This window comes from Fukomys damarensis, unplaced genomic scaffold, assembly GCF_012274545.1.
Source record: "Fukomys damarensis isolate Sample0158 unplaced genomic scaffold, DMR_v1.0_HiC HiC_scaffold_14, whole genome shotgun sequence".
In the NCBI taxonomy this organism is placed as follows: domain Eukaryota; kingdom Metazoa; phylum Chordata; class Mammalia; order Rodentia; family Bathyergidae; genus Fukomys; species Fukomys damarensis.
This window is the reverse complement of record NW_022900926.1, coordinates 8719820-8747252: the sequence shown is the minus strand read 5'-3', so window position 1 is coordinate 8747252 and position 27433 is coordinate 8719820. Positions and strand designations below refer to the sequence as shown.

The window sequence follows — 27433 nt, the reverse complement described above, 5'->3', positions numbered from 1 at the left end:
TGAAGAACGGGCTCAGAGGTTGATTTCCCAGGCTAGCGTGTGTTGTGCTAAGAAGCCGCAGGGTCTAGGAGCCCCAGGAGGGCCAGAGGAAGAGCTGTGGGCATGAGGTGCCAGATCAGGACCCCGAGGGGGTGGGGCCTGAGAGGGAAGGAGTTGTCGGTTTAGTCTACCTGTGAGCATGTTTCCCGCTGATACCTTGGTCTTGCCACCCCACCCCTACTGCTGTAACTGCAGATGCACTCAGTAAGAGCCCAACTAATCCCTAATCCCTCCCCAGACACTTGTAAAGAATGGATCCGATGTCGCCCCATCTCTTGGCATCCGCTGTATTGCTGGTACACACAGAATAGGTCCGGCCTGGACCCTTGACTGAAGGAAAAGGCCAACACTTTGCCCCTACAGCTGCTGCCCTAGCAGGCCCCTGGTGGCCGGCATTCCCTTCCCTCCCTTCTGTTATCAGAAAGATCTTGAGCTCTTAGAATCTCCTTTTGTAGATGTATATTAAACAAGGTAACTTTATCTCTTTTTTAAATCTTCTGGAACATGAAAAATGCCAGACGAAAACCACAGTGCCACAGCAGAGTCCAGTCGGCTCCTGGACGTACCTCGCTACCTCTGCGAGGGGACAGAGTCCCCATACCAGACGGGCCAGCTGCACCCAGCCATCAGAGTGGCGGATCTACTACAGCACATTAACCTCATGAAGACGTCAGACAGCTATGGATTCAAGGAGGAGTATGAGGTGAATGCGTCAGTAGCATATTGAATTTCGTATTTAACCGTGACATCAGATGAAATGTAACAGATTTTCCTCCCTTTCACATGGCAGTCTGGAATTGGAATGCTCCATAGCCTGTGCAGTCCATTGTTTATGAATGTAAAATCAATTGTATATCTTGGGGAAGGGAGTGGAATTGAATGAAAAAAGAAAAAAGCACGCCTGTAATCCCAGCACACGGGAGGCTGAGGCAGGAGGATCGCTGTGAGTTTGAGACCAGTCTGGGCTATATAGTGAGTTCCAGGTCAGTCTCAACTCCACAGTGAGACCCTGTCTCAAAAAACAAAAAACAAACAACAGAACTAATGAATAACCCAGCAACCTCAAACAGACCTGGATTTGCCTTCATTATAAGAAACTTGAATGTTACGCTCCATAATTTATTTCCCTCTTACTAAAAACACTTTGTTAGATCCTCCTTATATTTTCCTTTTTAAAAAAAATCAGTTGGCAAGACTGGAATTCCACCGTACCACACAGACCTGCCATTTGAATGACTTAAGTATCAGCTATTTCTATCTCTTTGCTTATGGACCCCTGGAGTGAGAAAAATGCATTCTGTGTTTTAAATGCACTGCTTTGCACTCTCAGCTTCCCACTGTAGACTGCTTGAGTGTGGCAGAAAAGCAAACGGGAGCACCGCAAACCCAGTGACCACAGAAAGACGCCCAGAGCAGGATGCAGGGAATTCTTCCAACCTGCCCCCAGTCCCACTCCAACCACAACAGCAGACTCTCTCTTCCAAAGGGAGCGATCTGAACAGAGCACTCCCCGTTCCTCGGCCCCTCTTCACTTACTGAGTAATGTTAGTCTGGGGCATGGGAGTTTGCCCAGCCACTCCCTCATCCTCACCCAGGACACACAAACTCATCTAAAGTGGAAGAACCCAAGCAATACTTCACTGTGAAAAACTTCCCAGAGCACATCCAACTACATGGGAAAAAAATCTTTAAAGCTCCACACTTAACCCACAAACTATTTGTATACCTTATTTGGGCTGTGAATAAAATTTATCTTTGAATTTTTAATGTTGGCTTTAGGTATATGCTGAAACACTGTGTTGTGGTAACAAATTAAGTGCAGGGAAAATGAGAATATTCTGCCAGAACTGGTTCTTTTTGTTCATTTCATGTGCATTCCTGTGTACTTTGCTTCAAAGACTGTTGGCTGTTTGAAGAGCCCATTTCCTGTATTGAGCAAAGTTGAAGTTTTTCTGCAAAGAGAACTCTTTCCCCACATTTTAAATTGCTGCATATGGTAATTAAACCAATCAACAACTTCATCTGTTCCCAGATTCATAGGGAGAGGGACTTTTTAATTTTCATGTGGTCCCTTGTTGTAGGGATGGTCCTTTTCATGATCTTCAAAGAAACTGAAACGTGATGTATTGTGCATAATTTAATGAATAATTACAGCGGGAAGCAGGGGGATTTTTTTTTCTGTTATAAATACTTCTGAACGTACATTTGAAAGATACTCATTAGAAGCAGTTTTTGCAGTTTTTGTTGCATTATTATTCACTGTTTTGAAAAGAATTTTTTTATTTTCATCTTACAAAATTATACCTACCTTAAATGTGAGATACTTTAAAGGTGCTTTTACTTCTCTACAGTAATTTTTTATCCTTACCTTGAACTCTATCCAATCCAAGATGAATAAGTGTGAGTCCAGCCATCAAGCTTTACAATCTGAAAATGCAGCCTGTTTACTACAGTAGAAACCCCTGTCTCCCTGAGGAAGGGGCTTCTACTATTTTCGGCTTCGGAGCAGATAAACCTGTTTTATAAAAATAGAATTAAATTCAGTCTGCTTGTTAATTTTTTTTTCTTTTCCCAGAGCTTCTTTGAAGGTCAGTCAGCATCGTGGGATGTAGCTAAAAAAGATCAAAACAGAGCAAAAAACCGATATGGAAACATTATAGCGTGTAAGTTCCCATACAGTCCTTGGTGAGCAGAAATACTGTGTGTATCAAGATACAGTGAGTTGTAATTCTTCCTTATGTGGTTTTAGACGTCAAGATAATCCTAGAGGGTGGCACATCTGTTTATAAAGTAATCTCTTTAATATAAGAACAGGAGTGGCATTAGCAGAAACTCTGAAATTGTCATTATTCTCGTTAATTAAATCAACTCAGCCTTCTCCCTGTGGAGATTACTTCTTCTTTGCTGTTATGTTTGTACACTGCACATGCACGGGGTGTTATTAAACAGCTGAAAATATTAGGACAATGAAAACGATCTTTGCAGTGACGAGTTGCTCCAGCACACTTACCGATCATACTCAAGGTTGGAGCTCCTTCCTCCCGCGTGCCTTTCTTCCCCGCTTGGAACTAGTGACTGATCTCAGTTATTCCACGTACCACCCTCCGGGACTCCCTCTTGGTTAGGTCTTCGGGATGAGTGCCTGAGAAAAGTAAAAGTCGTTGCCATTGGAAACCACAAGAGAAATAAGGAAAGTAGTAGGTGATTTAACTTCTAATGAGCTACAGATTTACTGCTTTCATGAGTTTAGATGATATTTACATGTCTAAAATGCATCAACTCTTAACCTTAACTCTCAAGACATGCAAAAAGAGGAGTGTTCAAAATTCAGGGTGGTTCTGAGACTTATGAGGTTGTAAAACCCAGAGAAAAGGGATCTCATCCACTTAAAATCGTGTCTAAAAAAGCAAAAGTAGAATTTAGGCCAGTTCTGTTCTCAGGTCAGGTCCAAGGCACCGATTCCTGGGCTGCTATCGTGTTTCCTTGCACTTCCTGTGAAAATGTCGGCCGGGAAAGCTGTGTTCACACATGACTCTGAGTATGATAAGGAATAAACTCATTAGCGTCCTTCCATTTCCCCACAGTGACTGATTTGCTAGTGGTAAATCACGTAGGTTATCGACAAATATGAATAAGAGTTAGAGACTGAGCTATTTTAAATTACTGCCAGTGACATTGTCTCAGGACAGGGAGAAATTTCACAGGTTTATTCTATTATTGAAATATTTTAGATGATCACTCCAGAGTAATTTTGCAACCTGTTGAGGATGATCCTTCTTCAGACTACATCAATGCCAACTACATAGACGTAAGTACTTTTATGGTCCGTGTATTGATAATATGCTCACTTTATCAGCTTTTATCTGTGAACTTTTTGCTTGTTATCACCTGTAAAGTAATTGCTAGCTTTTTAAATAAAGAACAAACTGTACACATTTCCTTGTTCTACGTCCTAGTACTTACTGATGTTGTTGTGCTTTCTTTCACACCTGACTTTGGTTTGGGCTGTAGATTTGGCTGTACAGGGATGTAAGTACCACTATATGTAAATAACAACACCCTATTATAAATATTTCATATCAATATTCTTAATTGTAATTATTACTAATGCTTACTACTAGTTACTTCTGCATGCTTCACCTAATTGGTCTCATACAGTATATTTATGTTCATTTTTTTGTAATTCTTTTACATGTGTAAAGATCTATTTTACCTCCTTCCTTTTTCTTGTTTAGAGAAACAGGTCATTTTTGGCTTCAACAGTTATGTACTCGAGTTTTATTTGTTGATGATTTCTGTTTCTGACTTTTATTCTTACCCTTTCCCAAACATATGTGAGAAGCTGGATAGTAGGATGTGTATTAGTATTTCTAAAATTTAACTTTTAGATTGGCTCCTGATGTTAAAACTAACTAGGAGACTATTTTGTGGTGTGTGGTATTGGCTTACAAAGCAAAATTACTCAGGCAAAACGATTATTAAATTGCAATTTTAAAATACCCATATCACACATATATATTGAATCATGTAAATGAAAAGTTGGTTTTGATCATTTATTCTACTATATGTGCATGCAAATTATGTAAGGAAAGTAATTATCAAGTAAAATAACATTAAGGAGGCAAAATATTACACTCTGTCTGTCTAAGGAGGACGGACTCTTTGTTCATCCACCTGGCTCAAAATCACACTGGAGATCTTGGGAATGCTACCTTCCTCCTTGCCTCGGTTTCCTCATCTGATCAGGGGTTGATAACTGTAGTGCCAAGCCCATCTCTTTGTTATGAGAATGAAGTGAAGCGATGCCTGTGCATAGTTAGTGCCACCCCAGCACCTATTTAGCACCTATTAAGCTTCAACCCTTGTTAACGACTAAAATGGAGGCGCTGACACTAATTGATTCACAGTGTACGTAATTCTAGGGCAAAATGTAGAAGTTCAGTACTGTAGCATACTGCACAACTTGGGTACCTGCAAACATGAACCATAAGATTCAGCTTCTTCTGATGTCCATAAATAGAAGATGATTTTCATCACACTTAGGAAGACAGTGATTTAGAATTACTTTGAGAATTCATAATAAGTATTCACTTACTTGAATTATTGTATTAAGTGTAATCTATGAGTATATTGGTTAGATTTTGGATCATAATCTTATTCCATATTAAAATTCAGCAGAAATGTCGTCGTGGAAAGCTACGCTAACCGCATACGCGGTAGGAGGAAAGAAATAAACATTTCTGTGATAAGTTTGTAATTGCTCCTATTTTTAGTTTAATTTGACTTTTCTGCCAGTATATATATACTAGAGCCTTATCATAATATCACTACATGTTTCATACTAAAAGACTGCATTCTAAAAATTGTTACCCAACATTTGTTAAGACCCCAGTGTATTTTGGCTGATTACTAAAACTTATATAGTTTTCCTCTCCTATTACATTATTGTTATTTCAGCAATTAGTATATATTTTATTTAAAATGAGTTGAAATGCTTAAAAACTTTGGAAAATTGTTTTCATCAAACATTCTATACTGACATATTAAACAGAAGTCCTCAAACTGTGCGACAGTGTGACTCACACACTATTAAATTTTTGGTTCAAGACCTCCATTCATATGCACTTATATGTGTACTAAATTGGCAAAACAATAAGGCGAACAGATTTCCCCAAAGACTTTTACTAAATCCTTTGGTCAGTGCACATCAGGTTTCAAAAATTAACCCATCAATGTTTTTGCAAGTCACGATTCGTTTTAAGGCTAGCCATTTGAGAGCAAGGAACCACACATTCCTTGTCAGGAATAATTTATTGAAATAATATTAACTGTTTACATAAAACTTTTGGTAAACTAAAAAAAAAATACCTTTTGTTTGGGATAAGATGCATTTTCAAAAAATTCTTTCCCTATATATGTGTGTAAATTAACATTAGCATCAGCAGCACACGCAAAATAGCTTTTGTGGCTCCTGAACATGTTGTAGAATGTGGGTATTCCTTAAAAGAATTTCAGCAGCACCTTGATTGGATGCACACATGCATTGTCCAGCTCTAACATTGAAATCTTCTGTATTTTTTTATGGTTCTAATATGTCCTCGTCCATCTGTAATGCAGTGTGTTGTACTTTTGGATGATAAAAATCAGAATTAATATTTTGAAACACAATTTTGCCAGGAATGAATGACTAAAGATAAACGTGAAGGCATAAACATTGTAGTGAAACCAAACAAAATCTATGGGATTATTCTGTAGCAAACAAAACTCCATTTTATAATATAGATTTTAATCAGAGCCTTTAAAATACTTAATTTTTGCTCTATGTTTACCTCTTGGGTAACGTAGGTTTGAGAAGTGAACTATGCATTCACTACTCATTTCTGCACTTTTTACTGCAGCTCAACCTTGACAGGTGCTTGTCTTCACCTTTTTATGCCTTCATTCACTTATTTCTGACCCTGCACGGAAATGGTAACTGACATATTTTCCTATTTTAGGGCTACCAGAGACCAAGTCACTACATTGCAACCCAAGGTACCACTTCATCTTTCTAAATGTCACAGATTAAACCTCTTTGCTTATTCAGCCACATGGCCATCTTTTGCCCTTTTATCTGAATTAACTGAAACGATTGGCTTTTCTAACACTGCTCTTTATTCATTCACATAATACAAATATTTTATCTGGGCGAAGCATAGGTTTGGTTGATTTATTTTTAATTGACTGTGTAGAGAGAGAAGCTGCTGGTAGTCTCTTGACTTTGTCCCCGGTATTCACCCATCTCAAAACTGCAGTCCATAGTACCGGCCGGGGGAGGATATACTTTGGGGAAGACAGTGTGGGCTCTCCTTGTAGTAGGAGGCTGTGTTCTACTGGCACAGTGGGCCAGCCTGGAATATGATCATTCCCAAGACCAGCACTGTTATAATGGAATATTATACTGTTTCCCCACCACCTTCTGTCAAGTTAAGACTGAGACAAAACATCCCAGGGGGGAATATAGTGAAGTTTATTCACTGTGGAAAGTAAGAAGTAGGGAGATCTTAGAGTGCTACTCTAGGGAGTGAAAGTGTCCGAACCAAAAAATTGTAGTCATCTCTCCAAATTGATGACCGGCCTTCAAAAGAGAAGCGTGCATCTGCTGTATGCAACAGAAAAGTAAAACAAAAGCACATTTGGTCTTCTGACAGAGGTTCTTTTGTTAAGTGTTTTCACATAGTTTTGGAGTAATTGAGTTTCACTGACTACTGTTTAAAGTTAGAAAGATCCGCCACTGTTTTAGGCAGCGTTCCAGTTTTCCTGAGCGGGGGTGGTCTGTGCTTTCTCAGATGGGGAGGAAAATGTACAGTGGTCATGTGATACCTTCTTATATGTGAGGGTGCCCCTCGCCAGCGTCTGAACACCACTGTGATAATGACAGACGTTTAATTCGTTTCTAAGAAATCCTATTCAGCTGAGCTTGGCTTGAGTTCGCTTTTCATATACATCTAAGATGTGCTTGAGTAACTTAGTGACGAATTGAATATCTTAGGAACTAGTGATACTGCCTTCTCAGTGGAGACCTGCAGAAGGAAATTTTTAAAAACCTTGTGTATGCTTATGATTTTCACTGCAGTATGAATTTAGGTGTGAGCCGAATTTCTGTAGTCTTAGTGACATTTAATAGTGGCTTTTCAAGTACCTTTTTAATTTAATGTACTCTGCCGTTTGTCTTATGGAAATTTCTGACTCCACAATTAAAGCTGATTTCTTCCTAGGCCCCGTTCACGAAACTGTGTACGATTTCTGGAGAATGGTGTGGCAAGAGCAGTCTGCCTGCATTGTAATGGTCACCAATTTAGTAGAGGTGGGCCGGGTAAGAATAAGAACTTTCTTTTTTTTTTTTTTTTTGTCATAGACACAAGTAGAGTTGAGAGACAATGCACTTAAAAGAATATCAGTCACTTATTTTTTTAAAAAAAACCTATATAGGTGTAGCAATTCCCTAGAGTGCTGCTGGACTCTCAGTGGCTAAGAAATTATTTAATATCTCTTTGAGCAATAAAATAAGCATTGCTTCTGTGCCAAAGATCTAGTTGCATTATTAGTCTTGCATACATTGTATGAGAATGTACAAAGTTTTTCTGTTTATTATTTAACAGATTCTTTTTCATTTGTATATGTTTTTAACAATATTTTAGTTGTGAGTAAAAGTGTAATCACTGGAATTAAATGCTCTCAGCTAAAGCGTATTTGGTGTTCAAGTCTAGCTATGTGTTCTTTGTGTCATTTAGGTCAAGTGCTACAAATACTGGCCGGATGATACTGAAGTTTATGGTGACTTCAAAGTAAGCTGTGTAGAAATGGAACCACTTGCGGAATATGTAGTAAGAACATTCACTCTGGAAAGGGTAAATATTAAAAAATTCTATTAAATCCATATACATTGAGGGCTGGGGATTTAGCTCAGCAGTTCGGTGGCCTGCCTTGCAAGCACAAGGACCTGAGTTCAATCCCCGGTACCAAAAAAAAAGAAAAAAAAAATCCATATGCATTGAAACTGTTTATCTGTTTAAATCCCTGCCAGGTTTTGTTTTAATGATACCGTGAAACAAATTCAACCCACAGATATTTATTTCCGCACTCACCATTACATTCCATCCTGTTTTCCCATCCTGGGGATGCATGTTACAGTCCCTACTCTCATGGAGGTTACCCTCTACAGAGGGGAGACGACAGTACATAAATATCCCATGAAAGTGCTGTCCTGTGGCTAAAAAGTACTGTTGGGAATGGAAATGGGGAGCATTACTGAGGTAGGAGAGGAAACGCGTCACCATTTTTGAAATGATGACTGAAGGAGGACTTGTCGAGAAAGCGACACGAGCCCGGATCTGGGTACGGTCCCCTCGTGTGGGAGGAAGTATCTCGGACCCGGGTGAGCATCGCTTTAGTAGTCTCGTGGTCGTCGTGAGTATCCCTGTCCCAGGGAGAAACGTCAAGAGGCGAGGTGTTGAGAGGAGGGTAAATAAAGGGAAAGAAGTGTGCGCTGATGAGAGCAAGGTGAGTGGGGCTTTGGGGCCCTGGCGGCGATCTTAGCTTGTGATGTAGTCAGGGCTGTGAACCTGAGGGTTACACAATCTGAGTGTTATGTTTAAGGGCAAAGTTTAGAGCAGCAGTGTGACATAGGAGACGGAACTGAGGCACAGAGCCACAGATTGCTGCAGGAAAGCTTGGTAGATTTGAGCACAAGAAGTGTAAACTTGCCTGTCAAACAAACAACAAAAGGTCCACGAGCACAAAGGAAACGTGACCATCAGCGTCCTCACTTCATAGTTTCCGTACAAACAGAGGGCACTAGGATCTGAAGAAAGGTAGCTGCCAACCTCCCTCCTAAAGATGTATGACCTTTTGTGTGGGTATCCAACTTTGTACTTTCTTTTTTTTTTCTTTTTATTGAATTTATTGGTACATTCTAGGTACACAGTACAGTACATTCATCACTGGGATCCTGTACCTTTACATAATAGGTCTTGGTTCTCATTTTTCCCCCTTGTCCCTGCCCTCCCTTCACTCCTCCTCCTCTCCCCATTTACAAACACTTTATTTCCATTTTTTCAGTTTCTCATATTTTTTTTCTTTTCCCTTATTCCCTTTCCCCCACCCTTCCCACTTTCCCTACACCTTTAGCCCTTTTCTTCCTATTTCACACTATTAATTATCCCATTAGGATCTTGTGTACTATTATAGTTTTTCACACCAGAGAAAATATTTGGTATTTACACATGTGTGACTTGTCTATTTCACTTAGGAGTATATCCTCAAAATGTATCCATTTTCCTATGAATAACTCTAATTTCTCTGTCTTTATGGCTGAGTAGTATTCCATTTTATAGAAAAACCACAGCTTCTTTATCATTTCCAACTGATGGGCAAATGGGCTGTTTCCATGTTTTAGCTATTACAAACTGTGCTGCTGTAAACATAGGTGTGCATATGTCACTGTGGTATGATTCTTTTAATTCTTTTGGAAAGATACCCATCAGAGCAATGGCTGAGTCAAATCAGCGAAAGAATATTTAGAAGAATAATCATCATCAAATGCATGTTTAAATATTTTCATATGTCGCCATTTGTAGCTGAATTTATTGAAACCTTCTGAATATCAAAAAAGTGGTTCATATCAGAACTTTAAAATACCAATGCAATGAGAGTTTGTCTTTATAAATCTATCGTTAAGAATTGACACATAAGGTAAAAATAGTAATAAGCATTTACAGTGACTTTAAACAAATTATCACCAAAGTAGACCCCCCCAAAAGCACATTATTTTTAAGGAGAAATAGGTAATTTTAGAAGGCATCATAACTTGAAAAATGGAAGTTTATTTATATACAATGCCTGCATTCATATTTTGGGGCAATTTATAAATAAATGTAAATATTTTAAAGTAGCAAATAGTTACAGAACTGTGGGAAAATGATCGATAAATGTTATTCTTTACCAATGACAATTGGTAATTCTGGCAACATGAAAAAATAATTACAGGAAATACTAAATAAGGATCAGCATTATATGGAACAATGTTTTTTAGGTCAACAATTTACATGAAAATCTCAAGTTATCCTGTAAGAAAAATTTATGTTCATAAAAATTTTCTGAGAGACAATTTAAAATCTTGAAAAGTTATAAAGTTTTTAAAAAGTGATAGACTAAGGAAAATTAAATATAAAAAAGAAATGCAAATAGTTTTTTTAAATAAATTAAAACTAGTTCCTTGAAAAAGTAAAGTAACTGGGCCAGGGATTTAGCTCAGTGGTTTGGTGGCCTGACTCGCAAGTGCAAGGACCTGAGTTCGAGTTCGATCCCCGGTACCACAAAAAAAAAAAAGAAAAGAAAGAAAGAAAAGGTAAAGTAATTAAATCATTGTTGATTCTAAATATGACGTAGTGAAAAGGTATAATATTATATAAAGTGTATTATATTGGAAAACACAAAAAGATATAACTGTAGCAACACTTACAAAAGTAGGAAAATTATAATAAATTTATTATGTATAAGTGTAGACCTAGATTTTATTGTACAGTCACTGATTTCCTAGCAAATCATACTTTCCAAAAATGATTCAAGAGGAAAAAGAAAATGAAATACTGAATATTTTAACCCAGTTGTGATTAAATGATCTTTCCTGGTTTTGTTGTTGTTGTTGTGTTTTGTTTTTGCTAAGAATCCAAAGATATTTCAACTGTGGTGGGAAATATAACAGGATATTTCACTATATGTTAAGGGAGCAAAACTATAGAATTTTATAAATAGCTTAATATATTCAATTTTACTTAAAAGACATTTGTAGTAATACTCTAATTACCAAAGTAAGTAGACTTCCTGAACACAGCAAAGACAATTCAACAATAACTATTTGCATACATGTTAAGAAATGGAAAACTAAAATCTATTTATTACAATAAACTAAAAACTATGATAGGCCCAATTAAAGGCTCTTATTCCTACTATCATTAGAAAAAAATGAAATAGTCATTCTCACTAGTATTCAACATTATTTGGAAGTTTTAACAAATTACCGCAGCAAAAGGAGTAAACTAACAATTACAAAAAATGATTATTTTAAGATGAAAGAGTGTTATACCAAGAAAACTAGAGTTAGTATTTTAAATAATGGAACTAATACACATTCATTTAAATGACTAATTCGACATAAATATTCATAAATCATAGTTTTTCTTTATATTAGCAATGAACAAAAGTGGACATTAAAAATTACTTCACAATAATAAAATATTCCAAGGTTCGATTGTATTTTACAAGATGCAGGTCCTGATTGAATGAAACAAAACATATAATGGGACATAAAATAAGGTGTAAAGGAATGGAGACAGCCCCTGTATCCCAGAATTTAGGAGTACATGATAGTAATAACACTACCGATTTAATACAGTTCTAACTGAGATATTACTGGATTTGTATTTTTAACTTTTGTTTATTATTCAGCACTGAACAACAGCAACTTTATAGGGGGAAGGGAGCCACATATTTCATTAGTACTCAGGAAATTTTAAGTGAAAACAGTTTTTAAAAACTGACTTAAAAAAGCACGTCTTAAACATGTAGCAGAAACAGGAAGTTAGTGAGGGCCGCACAGACACTCTGGTTAGTAAGAAGGAGGCAAAATAGATATCTGAAATCAGGCCTCACAGTAACCTGTGACTCTTCCTCCCTGACTTGAAAAGTAGCGTAGAAGGCGTTTTCACATCGGTGTTGTTTCACATGTTTGCACTGTGATCATTGTAGTTGTCTGTTGAGCCGGGCCTTATGTGTCCTGTTGTGCTGTGAGCCCGGATTGCTGCCTTCCGGTGTGTGCTGACACTTTTATAGGAGAGAGGCTGCAGCCGTCGGTCTTCCTCAGCGCTCCTCTTATTTCATGGAACATCTCTGCCTTTTCTTGTGGAAGAAGTAGTTCTCTGTAGAGCTGGAAGTACAGGGTTCATAGTGGATTTGTTTTTCTTTCACCACAAATGTGAATTCATAAAAATAAAATTTTCAACATTTCCCTTACACTCCCCAGGCTGTGCTACTCATTTTTCAGGTTTCTTCTCACAGAGGAGGGAGAAGGCTTTGGGATTCCCTTGAAGAGGCTCTCTTGCCTGATAGGCTAGGTGCACGATTTCTGATTGATAGGATATCCTGATAGGATAGGAGGCTCCATTTCTGTCATTTTGTATTTTTGTTAACTATAAATAATACTCTATGTGCTGCACTATTTCACAGAGCCAAGAAAAAAAATCAGTCTACCCCAAGTCCAGTTTAGCTGTCCGTGCATTTCAGAAACCAATCTAGCTCAGCTGTGTCCTGGAAAACCCCTCTGTGCCATGCTTCTGAGCCATTTTCAACATGGATAAGCATGGCGCTGAGACTTCTCAGTGCGGTGAGGAGCTGGCTACCTGCTTCTTACAGCACTCGAGTGGGGCCAACAGGGCAGCAGTTGGGCCCTTAATCATTTTAGGTGCCATCGTTCCCAGTAGGAAGCAAGCTGGCAGGTAAATCACATTCACCCAGACTGACACAACTGACTGAGAACCTGCAAGCTTAGAGGACTCCTCATGGTCTACCTTTGGTGGCGTTTGTTGGATAATGAAAGGAGGCTTAGAGGCCACGTTAAGCTCACATCCTTTTTTCGAAAAGGTCTGATCGTGGATGGATTTTCAATGCTTATGCCTGCCGGTCTGATTTAAGACCCATAATTGTGTTAAATGGCTCTATTTGGTCCTTTGAAAACACTCGTTTCTACCTTTATACAGAGGGGATACAACGAAATCCGTGAAGTGAAGCAGTTCCACTTCACAGGCTGGCCTGACCACGGAGTGCCTTACCACGCCACCGGCCTCCTGTCCTTCATCCGCAGAGTCAAGTTATCCAACCCTCCCAGTGCAGGGCCTATTGTTGTGCACTGCAGGTGAGTGTGGCCCGAATCGCACTGCCTGTGTGTGCTCGGCTTTTTGTGGAGTTGTCTGTTTGCTTGTTTAGTTTTTTGAGACAAAAAGAGGATCTCACTCTGCAGTTCAGGCTGGCCTGGAACTCACTGTGTAGCCCAGGCTGGCTTCAAACTCGGGGCGATCCTTCTGCCTCAGCCTCTTGACTGCTAGGGTTTACAAGCATTCACCTCTGGCAATCAGTTTTAAAAAAAAAGAATCAAAACAAGGCTTTTAGCAGAGAAACTAATATATGGCTACAAAGTTCTACTTTGTGTGTTATGGGGAATATAAAACAGCTATAAAAGTTAGCTTTAAGTAGGATATAAAATAGAAATTTAAGAAATACATACATTCCTCCCAGTGTGTGTAGTGCCATTCACAATTACAAGTGTGGAAAACTCTGCCTTTTAGTGGCAGCATCTGTGTTTTGGGATGCTTTTTAATCACTTTTGAAAATCCCATATTGAATAGAACAGTAGGTTAAAATAGAGTTTTCCTGCCAACCTAGTAAATTTTCACTGGAATCCCAGGTTTTAAAACTAAATTTGAGACAAAGTTACTAAATGGCCTAAATTGGAAGGATTTGTGCCGGGAAACGATTTTACATTCTTTTCAAAACATCATCCATCAGAGGACCTTGAAAAGTGTATCAGTGAAACAGCGAATATATGTCAAGAAACATGAACATTGTATCCAGATTTCTTCTGATTGGAAACTTCTCTTAAAGCAAGCATTCCAAGACACTAAACGCAAATCACATGGCCTCGTTTTAAGATGTGACCAGAAACAGTAGGACTGGATCTGAAACGCTCTTCTAAATGCTATGCATCATTCTCAGATGTCTCCTCCATGCTAGATAATAGGCTGCACATAAGCATGTTTCGCCCAAAAATACCACCTTTTCAAAACGTAAATTGGTTTGGATGAAAGGAGGCAAAAACAATGGGGAATGAAACACCCTGCAAGGATCAGATACTGCGCACGGCAAAGAGCACAAATCTGTGTTTCAGTGGTGCTCAAGGAATCTGATGTACTCTTCAGTGACTTTCCTGTCTCCAGCCCTGGGAACAGTGATGGAGAAGGTGGTAGGGGAAAAAAGAGAGGGAGGTAGCACAATATCTGCTGCTTAAATTCCTAAAAGAACAGAAAGTGGGAGAGGAGTGACCAAATCTGGATAACAAAGAAATAATCTGTTGAGTAATAAATAGAATTAGCTCCTGTAAGCATTTGGAAAATGAGATAAAGGGGCTTTCAGTTCTGGGTCTTAATTTATCACAGAAGTTTACTTTCTTACAGATTGCTTGTTTCCAAAGTGCTCTGGGATTCCCAGTCACTATCTTGAAATAAGTGCGATGTCTACTGAAACTCAGTCATTTCTGGGTTTATGGAAAAGAAGCTGGCTACAAAGTGAAGTCCATTCCTTATCAAAACAAAACAAAAGCTCTTTATCTTGTTTTTCCCACTGACTGTTTTTTATGAAACTTGAGAAGCATTTCTAAGGAGTAAAATAATGAAAGAATATTATGGTTCAGTTTTTGAATTCTCAGCTATTGTTGGGCCCGGCTGGGAAGCATCTTCAGCGTCTGACATTCTGGTTTTATTTTCCCTCCAGATCTTGATTCCAATACTTTTTCGCCTCAGCAGCTCCTCCTCCTTGAAGGCCGTCATTTCTTCCCCCACTTGCTCTACCCCATTACCATTTCCCATGCACAGTGGCCCCTTACTATCTCTTTTAAAGGCTTTGTAGCTAATATTCTTTTGTCCTGGTGTTTTCGCCAGAGTCCCTGAGACCCAGAAGTACCATTGAGGTGTCACAGCCCAAGGACCCGTAACTAGAGGACTGTCAACATTTTCTGGTCTGGAGTTAGGTTTTTTAGCATGAATGCATTACTTGTTCAGTACCATGATTTTGTAATTCTGCACACGAAATTTACATACAGTACAGACTGTGGAAGAGCAGTATGGAACTTGAGTACCATACATTCACTCTTCTCGGTTTGGAAATAATTTGCAGCTCTTGTCCCAACCTCCGGTTCGCATGACGCCCCGTACTTTCCAGGCAGTTATCTGTGCATTAGTCTGGTTTTACACAGCCCGTACAAACGATGTGTTCTGTCCTTTGCTAAATCAGTTTGATCGCATGCCTCTGAAGGCGGAACATCCTGAAGCTCACACAAATAAGCACATTTCTCACGTTATCGCAATTGAACATTCTCCACAGCGCTGGTGCCGGGCGGACAGGCTGTTACATCGTCATTGACATCATGCTGGACATGGCAGAAAGGGAGGGCGTGGTGGACATCTACAACTGCGTCAAGGCCCTGAGATCGCGACGAATCAATATGGTCCAGACAGAAGTATGTTTTCTGCCCTTTTCCTTGTTCTTTTCTGCCTCCCATCATGCATCGAGCAACACCAGTTGTCTTCACCTAGAATCAAAATCATCGGGAGTTGTGTAGGAACACGGGGGGATTTTAATCAATGGCTGCTTGTGGAGAAGAAAGTGTTGTCTGCCTTCCACAGAAAGGTTTTATTCAAATAGTGTGAAATTTTCTTTCTCTTTCGGTACTAGGAGCAGTACATTTTTATTCATGACGCCATTTTGGAAGCATGCTTGTGTGGAGAAACTGCCATTCCCGTCTGCGAATTTAAGGCTGCATATTTTGATATGATCAGAATAGACTCCCAGACTAATTCTTCACACCTCAAAGATGAATTTCAGGTGACTGTTGCAAAGGTCTTTTCTGTGACTTATTATAACTTGTTCAGTACATTAATAATTCTTTTAAGAAAGGTCTTTCACAGTAAATTTGTGACCTTTGACCCTACTTTAAGTATAATGTAATAGCTGTCTCCTTCGTTATGCATAATTATGGAGTCACTTTCATATTAATGAGCTCATATCTGCTATATCCTGAAGGGCAAGTGAGTTCAGACTCAGGGAAGAATCTCAAGAAAATGTATTATGAAAGTCAAATGTGGTGATGATTTGTGTATAAAAGTGTAGCCTTGTGGGTTTTGACCTTCTGTGTTACTGACAAAGTGAAATCAAGTACGTTAATAATAGCTGAAGCTTGTACTAAACATTGTCTCTAAACACTGCAGATATCTTTGCTGTCCTTAAAAAAAAAAACAAACCCTAAAGGTGGGTGAAAATGAAGTCAAGGGTATGCTAAGAAAGTAATGCTTTGATGCTAGCGCTCTTCCCGTCACCCCACAGTAAATCGTCACTTATGGTGTGGGAAACCGATTATAAATAATAGCCTCTCTAGCTTTGTGGCGCCATTGTCACCATGGCCCACACTGATGGCATTTTCTTTGGTTAGGGGATGCAATTTCTACATACGGGGCTTGGTTAGCTTCCCTTCTCCTTTTAAGAAAAGACCTTCTCAGCCTTCGTTCACTAACTAAAATCTATCTCTTGTCATAGTGGTCAGTGCCACTGCCTCAAACCAATCCTTCCCTTTCTGCTTGGCCTCCAAAGTACTTGATGGGTCTGTGTTGTGGTGTTAAATGAGTCGCTCTCTTTTAACCTGGGTCCCCTTTTCATTGTAGACTCTGAATTCAGTCACGCCTCGACTACAAGCCGAAGACTGCAGTATAGCCTGTCTGCCAAGGAATCATGACAAGAACCGTTTCATGGACATGCTGCCACCTGACAGATGTCTGCCTTTCCTGATTACCATCGACGGGGAGAGCAGCAACTACATCAATGCCGCTCTTATGGATGTAAGAGACTGCCCTCTTTGTTAGTGCAGAGTGGACGAGGCCACAAAATGCACACAGTGCAACTCGCCGCTGGCCGGTTTCCTTTTCTGGGAAATAAATATGAGCTGAAAAGGAACATCAGAAACTTTATTGAAATACTACCTATATTATTTTGGAGAGTGATTTTAGATATCCCCTACAGAGTTTCCTAGGAACAGTCATTTTGCAACTTTATTTCTTATGTGGAACTTAATTGTCAATTATATTTGTATAGGATACTGCAGGTAATATTTTCCAGCTGTTATTTGCAGAAAAATGTCATTCCTTATATATTTTGACTATCACTAGCAATTACTTTTTAAAGGCACCGATGGTCATGTCCTACCAAAGTTGGGTTAATTTAGGAAATCTATGTCTATGTCATTTTATGGTCCAGTAATTTGCAGCTAACTGGTTTTATTTACTATGAGTTAATAAAGAATATGTACAGAGAACCAGGGCAGGCGTGCCAATATCATGTTCTGTGTCCATCACCTGGAGGGACAGTTTTCATCAGCCGTGGGTGCTCCCTGTGTCCTCTCTGTGTTAATAACCCATAAACTAAGCAGCATGTAGAGAGCTTTAAATTATGTCTTTGGACATCTTATATCACGAAGGAGTAGGACCCCGATCAGGTTCCAAATCATTGAGAGCAGTCTGTCACCTTCATTTCTAGTTTTTGCTCTTTGGGAAAAACCACAGCAAGCAGAAATCAGAAGCCAGAAATTACCCTCCACAGATTGGTCGCTTGGTGTCAAGTAGGAACTTAGAAAATCCCACAGTGTACTACCAAGACTGGTCCTAACCGGAGACTTTGCTCATTTTTGTGCTGCAGAGCAGAATAATCTCAAGGCAAGTTCGAATGAAAACCTCCATTCTTGCTGTGCCTAGAGTCTTGCCACTGGCTTAGCTTTTGGAAAATGACACTTTGATTTGAGTGCAGCTTGTCTGCGGAGTGACAGAGTGCTTGGGGCAGATGAGCGTTGCCATTGCTACCCTCCACTCGAGAGAGAGAACATGCTGTGTCCTGGTTAAGAGGCACTTGGTAAACAAGGTAGACTCACAGCTTTCAGTGAGGCCATGAGGGGCTGTGCATCAACTGTGGAGCACTTGAGAATTTAAATAATTGAAACTATCATTCTGATCATTGATGTGCATGAGAAATTCCCAAGGAGCCATGGGGAAGTGGGTTTCCTGCTACAAAATGCACACATAACACCCACACAATGTAAAAGCAGGAGAGCCTGAGAGACTTGTGTTGTTTTCATTTGGAAGGAGAGAGGAGGTTTTATTCACACACACACTTGCATGCGCATTCACACACACACACACACAGAGGAAAGATTGATAGACAGATGTGCCGGAGATGTTGTACTCCCTTTGCTGCAGCCTTTCAGAAGCTCATTACCTGTGTGAAACTGAAGTAGCCCAATAGTAACTCTTGGAGAATCTTAACCTCTCTTCTGTAGTTTTTGTTCCTTTTGTCTTTTCCCTGTTTTTACTTCTCTCTGTGAAGTAGAAATTCCACTCTTAGCCTGAACTGCCTTGGGGATGTCACTGTCTTCCGGGTGACTGACTCAGACCTCGCTGTGGTTCACCCCGTGCCCTCCGTGGCCTGGCCAGCACTCCCTGCTCCTGGTCCTCCATCCACGGGTACCACGTCTGTTCTAACAACTGATCCTGCACTTTAAGTTAGTATATTTCTCTGTCTCATTTCTTCACAGAGCTACAGGCAACCAGCCGCTTTCATTGTCACACAGTACCCACTGCCGAACACTGTGAAAGACTTCTGGAGATTGGTGTACGACTACGGCTGTACCTCCATTGTGATGTTAAATGAAGTCGACTTGTCCCAGGTTCATACTCAGGAATGTGCCTGTACATTTGTATATGACATATAATAAGATAATAATGAGAAGTGAATTTCTGCTTTACAGTACTTAAAGTAGAAGAAAATGACCATTTCTTTTCTTTCCAAACCTTCCTCCCTTAGGGCTGCCCTCAGTACTGGCCAGAAGAAGGGATGCTCCGCTATGGCCCGATCCAAGTGGAGTGCATGTCTTGTTCGATGGACTGTGATGTCATCAGCCGGATTTTCAGGATATGCAATCTAACCAGAGTAAGTCTTTGTCGGGCGATTCTGACTGCGCTGAGTCAGGACACAAAGACCATCATCACGATGGCACAGAATTCCACTTAGACCACAGGAGAAGCATTAATAAGCACTGCACAGTCCATCCCAAAGCTGGTAACCAACTTGTTCTTTAGTATAAGAACAAAAACGCACTCCAAACACAGGAAGTTAGAAGTGCTGAAAACTCCACTTCCTGGAAAGTTCCAAGATTCATGAACACATTTGGCAGTCCTGACTCAGGCGCAGTAGCTCCGTTGGGCTCCACGGTCTGAGCCTGGTTCCTGAGTACAAGTGGACTTAGGTGGAAATGACTGCATGTCTTACAAGTATTGACATCTGGCCCTAAAGAGGCATGCAAATGAAAGATAAGAACACAGTAATAATGATGACAGGGAATCACTATGTCACATCAGCCTTTCTAGGGGAATTGCATTGTCCTGTACCAGAGAGAAATCCAGGCTGGAAGGCGAATCTCAGCCATTGCTGATTATCCTCTGCCTCATGGTCTCATCTGGCTGAGCCCAGCATCTGGCTCTGCCCAGACCTGAGAGGAGAATCGATGTTTCTGCTTCTGTGTTTTCCCTGCAGCTAAGTAGCAACCATGTCCCTCTGGTGTCTGTTTTCCTTGCTATTCATGTGCTTTGCACTAAATGAAGTTTGAGGGTCTTGCCTTCAAAGAACAAAATCACCAATAAAAACTGTTCCGATTATGGAACCAGCTGAGTAGAACTTGAGAAGAAATTAGTAACCTCCATGGAACTATGCTTTTTCAAAGAGAAAAATGACACTGTTTTGTAAAGTTCCAGCTCTGCAAAAGTGCTTTATTTTAAGTGTGTGATTGGGATCATGTTCAGAGTTTCCCATATCAAAATGACTATACGCGTGTCTTGTTAATTAGTCTATATGTACATAACTATGAGCAGGGGATAAAATCGTATCCAATTCTATTGCTCATTTCAGGGGAGAAAAAAGGATAACTTCAATCATGTCATAATACTCATGCATATCTTAGATGGTAATTTAAATGGAATCTCATTATGCCTGCACATCTGTTACATTATGGTTCTGAGTAATAGTTTAGCTAAGATACCGTAGTTGCTAAACTAAGAAAGTTAAACTCCTCTGTGAATTGAGGCCGTTTATAGGGGAAAATATTCTAGGAACGAGGCCAGAAATCTGTGTTACATTTTTTATCATGTAGATTTGTTTGTGTATTTGTTTATTAACCTTTCTCTGTATTTTATGTTCTGGTACTGAGAGTGTGTGATTTTTTTTTTTTTTCTGTCCCCTCTCATTGGGAACTTCATCTCATTTGATAAAGTATCATTCACTTTATCAGATATTTAGGATGTATACTAGACAAGTTGAATACTGTACTGAGTGCTCTGTCCTTTCCAAAAGAAGCATGATCCATTGCTATGTACAATTTAAGATCAGATGTCTTGTGTTACATCTTATTCAATATATCACGTAATCATCCTTGTATTTTTTACTGTGGACTTAAAGTTTTGAATTTTGAAAATTCTATTATTTGGAAAATATGCAAAGTTTTGTGATACAAAGTGTAGAGAGAAAAAAATAGATCTTATCATTAAGGAGTTTCTCAGGGGAGACGATTATTAAAAGACTAATTGTATAAGCGTTTATTGACTAATATGATAGATGTACATATGACAGAGGGAAAAGTGCAGAATACAGATTATTTAATGGATAAGCAGGCATAGCTTGGTGGTGAGAGAAGACTTCTCTAAGACAGTGGCTTTTAAAGCAAATTGGAAGAATCAATAGGCTTTATTTAGGAGTGAGGTAACCAACCATCTGGATTTGTTCAACAGAGAGAGCTTCACAGGGCACATGGATTTCATTGCAAAGCAGAAAAGCTTCCAGAAAAATCTGGGTCAAATGCATCACTGTACTTGGGGCTGAGAATGGCAAGCAAGGATGTTTGCAGGGCAAAAGGGAGTCTCTGCAGTTTCCAGGGCAAGAAGTGACTTGATAAACAGATTAAAAGAAGACCAATGTGTCTAGAACCCAAGCACTGTGTTAAAAGTAAAAAGTTTGGGGAAGGAGGTGGAACTGGATCACATAAGAATTCTTTAATCACAGCGCACTTTTGAGTTTTATGTTAAAAACATTTGGACATCAATAAATCACATGTCTGCATTTCAAAATAATCATGATGTGTGTAAAAGTACAGATTGGAAGGAGATCGGTGCTTATTCCGGGAGACCCACTTAGACATGGTTACCCTCACTTGTGGTTGGCAGTGGCAGTGAAGAAAAGGTGTTGAGTTTGAAAACTAGGATGTTAGTCATAGGAATTGGTAGCTGGGTTTGGGGTATGAGGGAAAAGCGGGTGTAAGGGACAACGGCCATGATTCTTGCTGCAGGAACTTGGTGAGTTTTCCTATGGACTTGTATACGCTCAAGACGTAAGTCAGCTAGACTCAACCCCATGCAAATTTTGTTTACAGTGTCACTGCACGTGCCTTTTACTTTTTAGTGCATGCTCTTTCCCCAACTTACTCAAACGAAAGTCCTCCTTCCTCCACAGCCCCAGGAAGGTTATCTGATGGTGCAGCAGTTTCAGTACTTAGGGTGGGCTTCTCATCGAGAAGTGCCGGGCTCCAAACGGTCCTTTCTCAAACTGATCCTGCAAGTGGAAAAGTGGCAGGAGGAGTGTGAAGAAGGAGAAGGACGGACCGTCATCCACTGCCTGTGAGTAGGCCGGCGCGGGCCTGGGCCGGGGCTCGCTCCCTTGGTGGCTTTGAGTTTACATCTCAGCAGGCCTCTCCCAGGTATTACTTTAGAATGGAATGCCTACTTCTGATGTGTAATCAACTGTATTTTCTAAATAGTATTATGTAGTTGTTATACAATTTAAACTATTTGACACACAACTGTGAACCATGCCTCGGACTTACTCAGTTTACAAGAAGATTGGAATCTTAGTTTTCTAGGCTGCAGCAACCCGTGCCAATAGCTTATTTCTGAGTGTAAACTACTGAGCTGACGTCCTCCTCTTTTTTCCCTCTTTTGTGTCCTGTACAAATACACACATGAAAGTCAAAGTTAAGACACACGTGAGGGAAGATGTAGGAGATGGTGCTTTCTTTCCCCAGACACCTGACGGTGTGACAGGTCGCCTCCTTGAGCGGCTAACGCACCTTTGCCTCTCTTGCTTTCAGAAACGGTGGTGGACGGAGCGGCATGTTCTGTGCCATAGGCATCGTTGTTGAAATGGTGAAACGGCAGAATGTTGTTGATGTTTTCCACGCAGTAAAGACCCTGCGGAACAGCAAGCCAAACATGGTAGAGGCCCCGGTGAGTTACAGAATCCTAGCCTCATTGGGAATCTTTGACATGTGGTAGTCACTCACCAGATATGGATTTCACTTCACTCCCTGCTAGGGAATTACAAGGGAGAAGAGAGGAGTCATTGCGGGCACTTTCGTGCCGAGTTGATAGATTATCCATCCACATAAATCCATCACATATAAACTAAGTTATGAAGAAAAAGATTTTCATTGAATCTGGGAAATACATAGGGTTTTTTTCCCCTATTATCTTCAATAGATATTTATTGTAAACTTTGACAAACGCTTCGGTAAAAAATCCTATGTAGGCTATATTTTCACTTTTTTGTTTGTTTCTTCTTTTGTGTTGGTACCAGGGATCGGCCTCAGTCACTTATTTTTATTTCTGAAAGCATATTCAGTTAACTGTTAATATATCTTTTCTGTGGTCCCGTTCAAAGATTACCTCAGTACCTTACACTTCTTTTTATTTTTTGCTTCTGCTTGTTTCTTTGTTTTTTGAGATCGGATCTTGCCACATAGTTCAAGCTAACCTTTAACTCATTGTACTGCCGAGGCTGGATTTATACCAATCTTTCTACCTCAGATTTTCAAGTGCTGAGGTTACAGGCATGCACTATCTTATCCAGCTTAGCCTCTTCATGTTTTTAAAAGGCGGTTGCATTTTATTTTAATCATTATCCATGATTCCTTGTTTTCCAATTGAATTATAAATTAACCTATCATTGTTGACAATACTCAGCTTTTACCAACTATTGAGTACAATTCATATGATGTTGCATGAATTTGCCTGGGCTCATGAAAGTAGAGGACAGCTTCCAAAATAAGATCTGACAGCTATATATGTACAGCGCTTTATCTGGGCAAAGCTTTACGCGGAGTAAGAAAGAGAGTTGTTGCCTCCTTAACACGTTTGACTTCTAAAGAGAAATGTCTGTGGGTTATGCACATGTGCAGGAGGAGACCAGGTTAAGAGCTGTGTAGTTCATACTCACAAAAAAGCAAACCAGAAAAACCAAGGCGTCATGCTGCCTGCCCTACATTTATCAAGATGATCAGATAACTGAAATGAGCAATTCAGTAAACTTTTAAACCATGTTCACCACTTCCTGCTCCTGGATTGTTCACACAAGAGGTTCATTGCTTCCTGAGACAAAAACCTGAAGACCTAGGTTTATGCTGTTTCATTTTTACAAGTGTTCTCAGACTTCTGCTCTGTCTGGCCTCACCACGCCTGTCCTGCTCCTGGGGATCAAACTCAGGTCCTTGTGCTTGAGAGGCAGATGGTGGAACCACTGAGCTAAATCCCAAGCCCTGTCCTGCTCCACTTAGGACAGGATGATGCTGGGAAATAGCCCTGAGATGGCAAACGAATATGGACTTGAGGGATTTTTATTTTCAGGTAGAATGTTCAGATCACTCCAAAAAGAATGGGGTAGTAGTTATACCTTTATTCTCTATGGTATTAAGATTTGTGCCTCTATCACCTAAAATCATCTTGGAGGGAGAGGTTACTCCTGGCCTCAGAGGCCAACTTTTTCTTTCAAATTTAACTTTGATATCTAGGCTTTTCTTTAAATTAAAATTCTGTAATTAAGTGGAGTTGTTCTACAACCTTGCAGTAAATTCCTGTTTTCCTTTACATTCCTATCCCAGGAATCCTGGCTCCGTGTCCTGTTTAATCAATGATTAGTCGAATGCAGTGCAGGGTTTAGCTGAGATGAGCTTGGTAAAGAAATTTAGAGTATAAACAGAAGTGGCAGAAACTGTTTGAAAGGACATACCGTAACTGTCTTGAAACTCTTTTTGATTCTTTCACTACAGTGGTAGGCCAATTTAAATCCTATTTTTACTTTGGTAATTAGGTTAAGAATGGTAAATATGTTTGGGGGAAAATTTTATTACCCGGGTTTATAGTTAAAGAGACTTGAATTCCTAGATGCACTTAGAAATAATTACGTTTTAGATATTGCAGATTGCTGTCCAATTCATCCTGTTGTTTAGCCTCCTGGACTGCACTGGGAGTTTTTCAATGAGTACCCATTAAAGGCCATCATTTGTGATATGGTCTCAGAATTTTTTCTAAATTCTTAATAATGTAGCAAGGTCATGGATGGATTTAAAAGGAAGTCAATTTTTAATGCAACAAATTTATTGCCAATCACATTGTTTTACTTAAGGAAAAGTGGCAGAAGTGAAATTTTAGGTATGAATAGGTTCAAAAAATTACGAATCACTCATCATTCTTGTAAAATTTACTTAAGTTCTATTTGGACAAACGATGAATGGTGCAAAAATTAAATACTCAAAATTGCAAAATACAGTTGGATCTTTATTTCTATTTACTTCTGAGGAAGTAATTAGAGATGTAGAGAAAAGGATCTACCCACATTCTTTTTTTCCATTTTAAAATTGAGAAAAAATAAAATTAAAGTGAAAAAAGATTCATAAAATAGAAAATGAAATGCAAAATTATACTGTAAAATATGGATTATATGTATTCTAATCATTATTTCAACAAAGCATTTTTTTTAAGTCTGAAGCAAATAAAATAAAGCAATATTTCCACAGTTGCTTCCACTAACAGAATAGCTCTTTTGCTAATTCTTTATATTTTTCTGTGGTTAGAAACTTCTCTGTATTAATAAAATATTACTCTTAAAATCATATATAAATTCTAGAACTTTAAAAACTTTTGACAGAGCCCATTAGGGCAAAGATAAAATGTCTTTGTCTTGAACATCCTCTCTAGACTTGGTGTAAAGTGTCATGCCAGGTGTTCACCTTGTATGTAGAAAAAGTAATAATTCGCCATTCTTGAATGACCACAGTGGGTGTCCAGAACTTGGGTAGTGGCGGTGGCTCGTCAGGAACCAGTTCTTCACTTTTCTCTCTTTGCCTCCTCTCCACCCAGGAGCAGTACCGCTTCTGCTATGACGTAGCCTTGGAGTACCTGGAGTCGTCGTAGCTGGGTGAGGTTTTCCACAGTGCGTTCACTTGGAAGCCACTTCGTCTGTTGGGCCAGCCACAGTTGGACCTGTTACACCTTTGCAGAAAGATTTTAATGCGGGGGGTGGGAAGCTTTTACATTTGAGAGGTGAAAGTATTTTTCTTATGAAATTGTGTATCTGAATAAAAAGGATGTGATGAGTTTCTGTGACTGTATTAAAGCACCGACATTTAGTGCCACGTAAATTATATTTGATAAGATCCAATTCAAGTGGAACTCACAATGTTTGTTCTGTGAGTGCGCAGCCTTTTCTCTGCTAGTTTTAGTAGAGCGACCACCACACCTTGCATGGGCTCATTCTTTCTATGTGGCAGTTTTCTCCCTTTTTAAAATGAAAGCTGTTCAATCCTGAAAGGAAGAAGAAAAGAAAAGTTGTGCAAATTCATAGTTGATTTCGTTTTTTACATATTCCCATTGTAGCGGATCTCTATATAAATATATAAATATATATAACTGGCTTACTTTCGTTTAATGTGCAGTGATGGCTGGATCATTTAAAGTTCTTTTTTAGACAATAACATAAGCCAAAGACTCAAGTGTAAATATGTCTATATGGAGAAAGCACATTATATTTATTGGTTACTTACGTTCCTTTTTGATGGCTAAAATACTACACCACACAATCATTTTTGTTTCTGAAGAGAGCTTTTTCTTTAGCTAAAATCAATTGTAAACGATTTTTGTAGATTATTTTTTGTATGTTTTAGCGTAAGTAGAGGATAAACTTTTTATTCATAAACCAGGAAGCAACGTTCTTTATAGTGATTCTCTCGTGTACATGCTTATGAATTTAAAATATCTAAAACACCTTGTCAATTGTCTTTTGATAGAGGACCAAATTAAAACATTTTGCTGAACAATATATAATTTTTCACAATTTCACTAGGTAAATAACGGTTGGGTGGTCACATAGGAGAAACACACACATGAAAAGGTTTCCGAACCTGGTGACTTGAACAGTGATGGAGATAGCCTTTAAACATTGTTCCACATTTTCAAGGACTCATCCTTTCAGCCTGTGGCCACGAGTGGCCAGAGAAACCAAGATGGCAACATTTATACTTTCAGGGTCATATTTCAGCAAACTGTAAACTGTCAAGGAGATAAAATATTTCTTTTCGTGTTTACGAGCACAAGCTTTGGGTTCTGAGCACAAACTATGAAGAAATCAAAGCCAGGGTCCTGTTCTGTGCATTGTCCTGAGATGCCCAAGTGAGCCTTTCCAAATGTGATCTTGTTCCCATGCCCTGTGTAGCTGTAAGGCCACATTCGCAGCTTGCAGTTTTACTCCCGTGTCTTCATTCTAGGTTACTGGTTCATGACATGTGCACCTAAAGATTTAACTAATGTAAGAGTGAAATAAAGTTTTTATAATTACAAGACTCGATTGTTTTCTTGTCATTTTCTCCTCTGAATTTCTTAATGCTTGCATTCAATTAAATAGCCTATTCCACACTCATTGTTCCAAGTACAGGCTGCAAAGATCTGCTAAAAGCAAAACTAATATCCAAGATCTAGTTTGTCTTATTTTTGTTTTTTCAATTGAATACTAAAAAGTCCAGGCTAAGAGTTGACTTTTGTTAACTTTCTGTAGTTCTGTATATCCCACTATCCACTTATATGATAACACATTTCCTTCTTTTTCTAACAAAGTTGATAAATAGTAATTATAGTTTACATTTTACAGATAATGAAATTGAATCTAATGAGAAGGTAAA

General features: G+C 39.2%; 1 protein-coding gene across 4 annotated transcripts in view; it reads left to right on the top strand.

Annotated features, from left to right (window-relative positions):
• Positions 1-25855, top strand: part of Ptprk (protein tyrosine phosphatase receptor type K) — a 482919-nt gene extending 457064 nt beyond the window's left edge. For 2 of the 4 annotated variants that reach the window (XM_019207688.1, XM_033763223.1), the window contains 16 exons: positions 558-742; positions 2615-2702; positions 3771-3847; positions 4051-4068; positions 6537-6573; positions 7797-7894; positions 8313-8429; positions 13335-13489; positions 15730-15865; positions 16081-16230; positions 17064-17237; positions 18980-19111; positions 19249-19374; positions 21943-22106; positions 22577-22712; positions 25620-25855. In XM_019207688.1, the coding sequence (XP_019063233.1) occupies positions 558-742; positions 2615-2702; positions 3771-3847; positions 4051-4068; positions 6537-6573; positions 7797-7894; positions 8313-8429; positions 13335-13489; positions 15730-15865; positions 16081-16230; positions 17064-17237; positions 18980-19111; positions 19249-19374; positions 21943-22106; positions 22577-22712; positions 25620-25673 (1847 nt within the window). In that variant the 3' untranslated portion in view covers positions 25674-25855. The remainder of the gene's footprint in view (positions 1-557; positions 743-2614; positions 2703-3770; positions 3848-4050; positions 4069-6536; positions 6574-7796; positions 7895-8312; positions 8430-13334; positions 13490-15729; positions 15866-16080; positions 16231-17063; positions 17238-18979; positions 19112-19248; positions 19375-21942; positions 22107-22576; positions 22713-25619) is intronic. The other 2 variants (XM_019207690.1, XM_019207689.1) reach the window with 1 other exon arrangement.
• The last annotated feature ends 1578 nt before the right edge of the window (positions 25856-27433 follow it).